Source organism: Apteryx rowi, unplaced genomic scaffold, assembly GCF_003343035.1.
Source record: "Apteryx rowi isolate R43461 unplaced genomic scaffold, aptRow1 scaffold_505, whole genome shotgun sequence".
Classification (NCBI taxonomy): domain Eukaryota; kingdom Metazoa; phylum Chordata; class Aves; order Apterygiformes; family Apterygidae; genus Apteryx; species Apteryx rowi.
The window spans coordinates 325609-333803 of NW_020450767.1; the positions used below are offsets into that span (position 1 = coordinate 325609).

Genomic DNA, 8195 nt, shown 5'->3' on the forward strand with positions numbered 1-8195 from the left:
GATCTTCAGACAGGGTCCCATGGTCGTAGAAACCAAAACCCTGTTGCCAACACCAGCGGCAAAACTGTTGTTAACTTGGAAAGTCCGTCTCCTCCTCCTCTCATCCATCCCCCTCACTGGCAGGATTGAGGAGAAATTCATACAGAAGGGGCTTTTATAATACGGAGCTGGCATTTGTTGCTATTTGGTATTTTTTGGAAGGTTTTTGGTAAGGAAATGACAGCAATGTAAAGTGAAAGAAAAGTGTTTGGGTCAGAATCTGTGAAAATAAGAGATTTACTCAAGAATTCAATCAAATATAATTGCTAGCAGAGGCACTGAAGTTCTACATAGAGAATATTTCTGTATAAAAGATTTGAATACTTTTTTTAAGCAACAGCTGAGGACTGTCTTGAATTTTGATATTAAGTGATTTTCCGACAGAATCAATTAGAACCATGTTTTTAATATTTTTCCAGCCATTCTATCAGTTTTTCTGTCACTTGAGGAATGCTTGGAAATTTTTGTCTGTTTTTAACTCTTAAATTATTGATACATGTGCTGTCTCAACTATAGGRTAACTGAAGTTGCCGTGTCACGTGTAGTATATGTGGTACAATTACAGCTCAGTTTTTCAGCTCTTAAAATATGTTTTTAAATAATTGTAATTACTTAATTGTAGTCTAAGTAATCCAGATAGAAAAAGAAAAAAAAATGTGGATATTGCACTTAAAAATGAGATTTCTGGCTTTAACAGTAGAGTTCATTGTTAATCTATGCAAATAACTTCCCTGTAGTTGAACAAGGGRGGGTTAAACAACTAGGGCAGGATTCAACATAGCTGGTTAAACTGATCTCTGGACTACATAGACCTGTGTATGGGAAATACTAAAAAAAGAAACGTTTCAGCATCTCATATAAAACAAGTACTAATCCCTGGGTTGGAAGTAGGCACCTTTGTCAAGTTGGAATTTAATTTGTAAAATTGTTTGTCTGGGTATAGCTGCTTTGACTGGTTCCTGTTAAGAGGTCAATCATTAAGCTGGTGACACTCATTTTTTCCTAGTATTTTTATTATTTGGGCACTTGTTCAGGGAGCAGAAATCCTGAGTTTCAGCTCCTCTTAAGAGCTGTGGGTCAAACCACCTATGGCTTATACTCCAGAAGAATACCCTAACTGTGCTTCTGCCTGAAGATGGGCCACTGCCTAACTAGGGGAATACGTATCTTAAGGACCTATACGTTTTGTGTGAGAAAGTGTGAATCTAGCTCTGTAGCTAGATGATGGGAGAACTCGGRTGGGAATACTGAGTGTGTCTTGCCCTCCACGGCTGCTATATTAATCATTGGATTAATAGTTAAAATAATTAAGGGAGCAGGAATGAACACTACAGAACTTCCAGTGGACTGGAAACACAGATTTGGAGAAATCGCAGTACTTTTGGGGTCCTTCCATCTTATAATTATCACTGCCCAACACCTCCTGTTTCCCTCCTTTTGGAAACTTGTTTTAAGCATATGAGTAGCTACTGTGGTTACTGTCATGGTTAGGAGCCTACAAGTCTTCCTCAATTGATATCTCTATATAGTGATATACAGAGTATTGTATTTTTCCTTCCTACCACTTTGTTTATTAAAATAATACAAAATGATCCAAAAAAACTATCACATTACATACTGACAGTGGCATGTTTTCTACATATTACTGAGCTGACTAAATGAAATGTATAGCTTAACATATATTTTAGTAGATATTAAAATGTATTGCCAAAAGAATTGTAATTACAGTGGAGGTAAGCTAACTTCGTTCTTGAAAACATTTCTATTATTCATTTAAAGACAACAAATAACACAGGCAAACTTAATATGGTATTTTATGGGATCTTATTTCCACGTATATCAGAAATTATATTGTATTTYTCAAGTTTAATATCCTTTCATTAATCAGTCTCGATCCTTCTCCCCCCTCTCTTTATTTTTAAGGATACACCACAGTTTAAAGCTAATTATGCTGAACTTGTTTTAGCTAAAACTAGTCCAGTGCTAATCTATCAGATTTCTTCAACGGAGACTCGGGTCCTTGTTGATATTCGAGGAGAAATGCCAAAAAATTTAAAAGAATACATGATTGAGAACATTCATCCGCAACTACCTGGTAAGTCTAGAAAGGTTTCTCTCCAAAGTCTTCACAATTAGAATGTGCCCTAAAGGGTTTTTTCCCGATTTCACTGCTGAAATATTGACATATGAATTTTAAATCAGATCTGTATATACATAGAATAATCTTTGGATTGTGTTAGTTAGTCTTTGGCACCCAAATCCTTGCAAGATTTGGAGCGAGGATGGGAAGACATAGAGATTGTATGTTTTTTCTATGCACATGGTTGCTGTTGCAGTAAAACAGTCACTAAGATTCCACATCAAACAAGAGTTTGTTGATTTGGCATCTGTAGTGTTAGCAATTCAGAAGGATTACACTAAGCTCTTCTGAGAAGAGCTTAAAATGGGTTGTGTGCAAATTATTTCAGACTCCACCTAAGTAATATAACTAAATAATTTGATTATTACAGATCACCTAAAGGAACMATTCTTAATAGCAGTTCAGAATGATCGCTTGAGGACTATGCCAGCAAGCTTCTTGCCTCCTTCAGCTGTTAACAAAAAAGGTATGTATTAGGAAATAAAGGGGGGGAAAGGCATTCTAAATTACTTGTGAGACTTAGGACTGTGTTGTTATATGTGTATGTTGTCAATATGTATGTTGTTCAGTACAATTGTCTTATGATTCTGGTAAGAAAAACAGTATTTTGAAAATGTGTATTTGGCACAATTTAACTAGAACATTTATACTGACACTAGACTTCAAATTAATTTCTGCTTCATTTTAAAGTTCAGGTTTKTTTTTTTTTTATTTTTAAGATGTAGAACCAATCAGTTCATGACTGAAATCATTCATGCTTATACAAGGTTTGTTTGTTTGTTTGTTTGTTTGTTTAAAGGAAAACTTGATATTAGAAAAGCTCTTGAGCTCTGTATTTGTGTGTATTCCACACATACACACATACAGGAAAGAAGTATTTTGAACGTTTATTTTTTTAGAGCTTTTTAAACAAGATAATTCAAAGACATCTGATTTTAAATTTCTAGTTGTTATCTGTCTTGTTTCCTGGTGGGAGTGAATTCTTTGTAAGTTTTATATCAAAATACAGGATTTGAGTTTGACATTTGTATAGTGGTTTGTACAGTATTCTATTAATTTTTCTTTTCTTCTTAGGAGTTCTTCTTTTAGGAGATGCGTATAATATAAGGCACCCTCTAACTGGTGGAGGAATGAGTGTTGTTTTAAACGATGTTAAAATATGGAGAAGTTTGCTGCAGAATATTCCCGACCTTTATGAAGACTCTGACATTCTTCAGGTGAAGCTTTATTTTGGACTTAGTTTAGGCAACTTTAGCTGCAGTATAGATAAGACACTAAATTTCATGTAACTCAAGGACATGTAAGTTATTAGTGAGGCACAGCTGTTTACAAAACTTTGGATAGWTAAATCATACATTAGGCTTTCACTAGTAGGCAGAGATGTGATTCATTACTTCTGTGGCTGCATGGCAAAAGGCAGATGCAAAACTTTGTTTACTGGTATGTCTTGTTTTGCTTAAGGAGACTGGTGTGCTATGTCTACCGTCAGTCTGCTTTGCTAGGGTAGTATTTGGTATTTCCCATCTTGATAGTGCATTTCTGATGCAGAACTAGCTTAAGAGGGATGAGGTTGGACCGTTACACTTGTGTGAGCGGTACCTAGAGAAGAATGAGCATGCGTACCTAGTTTTTCAAGACATGTTTCGATAGCCTCTTGACTCATACAGGCCTCATTAGCCTGTATTAATCTCACAGCGGTAAGGTAGAAGGCATCCTTCTTGCCGAGGAATCAGCATTGTCAGTGTTGATGCTGGGAGGCTTTTTAGTGAGATTTACACCCAAAATTCTGATCAGTAGATGGTGAGACTTTTTTTTTTAAACTACTTTTTAATAAAGTTGGCATGTTGATTTGGCTAAAGGACAGCTAAAATAATTATAGACTACAGATAAATTATTCAGCAAGTGTGTGTTTTTGAGAAGTGAGAAGCATTTAAAGGGAGTCTGAATGTCACTGATCTTTATAGCCATTACAGGATTTATCTGACCAAGTACAGGTATCTACATCTCAGCTCATCACCTCAGATTTACAGTTATTTCCTACTTACTTTCAGTCAACAGAGAGAAACACGAGTTACATCTGTCACGTATTTGATCTAATCTAGTCACCTGCGTTACGAGATGAAGCACACCCTGGATCTGTCTGCTTTTCTCTGTTTCATATAAGAGCAGCCTAGATCACTGATTCAGATAAATTTCCAAAGTTCCTCAATGACATCGTGTAGTTTCAATTTAGTATATCACTAAATCCACTCTACACTTTGACATGGGTATGACTTTCACCCATTTAGAAAGCTTTTGAATGCTCTTCTGGAGTTTCCTGATAGAAATAATGTTTTTCTTACTTTTGCAGGCAAAAAAAACATTTTACTGGTCAAGAAAAAAGTCTCATTCTTTTGTAGTGAATGTTCTTGCCCAGGCCCTATATGAACTTTTTGCTGCCACAGATGGTAAATACATTTTAAAGATAACTTCTAATTAGTTACCACTTGGTAAATAAATATGGGGTGGGGGGGATGTGGGATGTATATGTATATAAGTATATGTCCACGTGTTTGTATTTATATGTACTTCAAAGGATTTTAAGGAGTTAGTTTAACCTGCGTTCCCAGTTGTTTTGCTCTAGTCTTACGTAAACTGAGTTTTAGTGATGTGAAGGAAAGGCTGGAATTAGTATTAAAAAAAAAAAGAAAAAAAGAAATTTTGTATCAGTTAGTACTCAGAAATATGTAGATATTTTGTAAGATTATCCTTTACTTAAATAAAGCCAGCTCCAAATCTCACTGAATTTAGAGACACAGCTGCAAAGTCATGGATTTTACATCACTGTTGTGTATGCCAAAAAAGTTTTCAATATCTGCTGTATATATTTGCTGAATCATTTTTAAATCATTTTGCAGATTCCTTGCATCAGCTAAAGAAAGCCTGTTTCCATTACTTCAGACTTGGTGGCGAGTGTGTCTCAGGTCCTGTTGGACTGCTGTCTGTGTAAGTTCAGTGCACTGATAATAGTTAATATGAACCTGACCAAGTATTATGAGCCTCTGTTGGGACCTACCTTGCTCCCAGTCAGTCAAATCTGCACATGGAGAATGGTCCCCGTGAACCGATGCCTTTAGGATTAGGCTTAGATGGAAGCTTTGTTAGAAGCCATTGTGTTCAAATGCTGACTTTTTTTTAATGCAACTGAAATATGGAAAGGAGTTAATATAGGTGGCATGGGAGTTTGAATGGTGCGGAGTGGTCCAGGCTAGCTGAAGAGTTAAGGGTAATAGAGGCGTTTCATACTTGATAAGTTGAGGGTAGTGACAGATGTCTCCCATATATGAGCAAAAGGAACAGGGAAATGAGAAACAATCAAGTTGTTTCAGATGCCCCAAGAAATGGGTGAATGCACATAAATCATACCACTTTGAACGTGTGAAAGGTGAGCATTTGTTTCTCCTGTTCTGGAATAAAAGCTAAAACTGGTAGAGCCTGTTGAGAATAATCCCCTGGGAAATGATAAAGGTAGACACAGACTATGAGAAATGAGAGAGAAATGGAGGGAAAAAAGGCATAGTGGTGTGCGTGGATTATACTGTAGAAGGGAGTAGAGAGTGTGTAGCAGCCCCAGGATATACCAGTTTTTTTCAGGTGAGACATCAGGACCAGAGCTGCCTAAATGAGAAAGACAAACATGGTCTCGAATGAAAATCTCTAATCGTAAATTGAAAATTTCTTAGTGCTTTCCATTTCTGTTTATTTGCATATTTTATTTTGTTTTTTGTTTTTGTGTTTTTGTTTTTTTTTAATACAGGTTATCTCCTAAACCAATGGTACTGATTGGTCACTTCTTTGCTGTGGCATTATATGCTGTTTATTTTTGCTTTAAGTCAGAGTCCTGGATCACCAAACCTCGAGCATTCCTCAGTAGTGGAGCTGTCCTTTACCGGAGTTGCTCTATAATATTTCCACTTATTTACTCTGAAATGAAATACTTGGTCTATTAAATGGAAATGGGGAAAATGACTGAAGGAAGAAGACATGGAAGTCACGATGCCTTTAAAATCTTTGGACATGTACTATTTAATATTGTATTATGTTTTCTTCTATTTCTTCTTAAAATGCAATTTCCCTTTTCTGGTTTTGGCTTAAATTTGGTTTTGTGGTTATATATCCATATATTATATGTAAATATCCTTTCCTTTGCAAATTAAATTTAAAAATGAGTTAGCTGTTTACAAGGACCATAATTAAGTGTTGACATATGATAGRTAATTGCCAGTTTTGTCAGAAAATTCATTCCTCACTTTATCCATTGCATAGAGTGCACCACTAATATTAATAAACTGAAAAGTGAAAAATATAAACCATATGCTGCTATTATCCTTCATGCTTTTTTTCTGTTCAACAGTTCCATAGACTGTTTCTTTATTACTGTGAAATGTTGTAAGAAAACTCTTGATTTGTGTTAGTTCATKAGAAATATTTGCCTCTGTTCTATTTCAGTTGCAGCTAAGATACTAGTCTGCTGACACTTAAAAGGACACTGTAAAGGATTTCAGATTGTGAAGTGTCACCATATCTTTAACTTTGATCACTGTTACAAATGTCGTGTTGCTTTTCTAAAATCATTTTTTAAACCAGAATTCCTTTAAACAAGTAATAATCAAGCTGTAGTTCTGTTGACTACTGCATTGCACCTGGGTAGTGAAAGCACATATTTTTGAAACTTTCTTCCTATCTATCTCACTCCTTTGTAAAAACTTAGGGCTTTTTGTTTTGTTTAGCTTGGTGTGTGCGCAACTGAAGCTTATAAATACTGCCACTAACTGAAGCACAGCATCAAATTGTACCCACTGAAACAAATTCAGTAAAGGCCATTTCCAGGAGACAGTAAAGTAACCTTTAATATTGCTTCTAAAAATTCATGAGAAGTACCGTGAAAGTGTCCTTTTAATACTTGGAATATATTTTTTCCTGTAGAGGTTACTGCATGTAACTAAAGAGTTCATATTTTTTACTGTTGGTTAATATTCCTCTCTATGTTATCTTTAACAGTATGCTTTCCTTTGGTCTTGTGTATTCTGATTTTTTTTTTTCTTACCTTTCTCATGTTTGCTTTGGTATCACTGTGTGGCTTTTCTGTTTTGGCTTGCCTAAACAATCATGCATCAGCACAGCCAAAAGTTTAGAGAGCAGTAGCAGCTTACGTGTTTCTGTACTAGCAAAACTTTGACTGTATCTTTTGAAAATGACAGGTTGCATAAGCTGTATATAAACATAATTTTTCTGTTGGATTTTCAAAAAAAAAAAAAAACTATGGAGAGGCTTTTTTAGTATTTTATTTGATGGATATTTCAAATGACCAGTTTTTTTCCAGAGGAAACAAAAATACCTATATTTTTCTAACCACTATCACTTTTGATACCCTCTTGAAATTAAACATAGACACATTCACAATGCATGAAAACTTCAGGGTAAAATACTAATATTTTCAAGTATCATTATACATGGTAACTAAATGATACCCCTTTAAGGGTATACAAAGTTTGCAGAATTTATATAAGTGTTTTCAAAATTTGTGACAATTTTGAAAATATTGATTACTTTTGCGTATTCCTATTTTTTAATATTATTTGCAGTCAGTCTCTTTAAAAGTCAAAGATTAACAATCCTGAGCCAAATACATACCCTCAGCTAACTTACTTAAATAAAAGGTTCTCATATCTGTAGATCTCTGTTGTGTATTTCTGAACAAGGAGTTTTTGTAGGTTCTGAAAACCACTGTGCTTAGAATTTACATATATATTTAGGTACTTTTCTCTTTTTTTTGAACCTAGTTTCTGGTTAAATTTCCTGTCATGACTATAAAAGTAAATATTACTTGTTGAAAACTGTAATGGGAAATCTTGTATGTATGTGTGAGGAAGAACAAATATGACTCATGAAATGGACATGTAACTTGACTTCTGGACAAGGTGGAAGGACTTAATTCGATGAAGTATTGAACAAATTGGGATCATTTGGAACGCGC

At 35.0% G+C, this 8195-nt stretch overlaps 1 protein-coding gene across 1 annotated transcript in view; it reads left to right on the forward strand.

Moving 5' to 3' along the window:
- The window catches only part of SQLE (squalene epoxidase), a 20368-nt gene extending 12934 nt beyond the window's left edge, over window positions 1-7434 (forward strand). Inside the window, exons 6-11 of the mRNA XM_026079937.1 lie at window positions 1963-2134; window positions 2550-2645; window positions 3254-3396; window positions 4530-4626; window positions 5077-5164; window positions 5976-7434. Coding sequence (XP_025935722.1) covers window positions 1963-2134; window positions 2550-2645; window positions 3254-3396; window positions 4530-4626; window positions 5077-5164; window positions 5976-6168 — 789 coding nt within the window. The 3' untranslated portion in view covers window positions 6169-7434. The remainder of the gene's footprint in view (window positions 1-1962; window positions 2135-2549; window positions 2646-3253; window positions 3397-4529; window positions 4627-5076; window positions 5165-5975) is intronic.
- The last annotated feature ends 761 nt before the right edge of the window (window positions 7435-8195 follow it).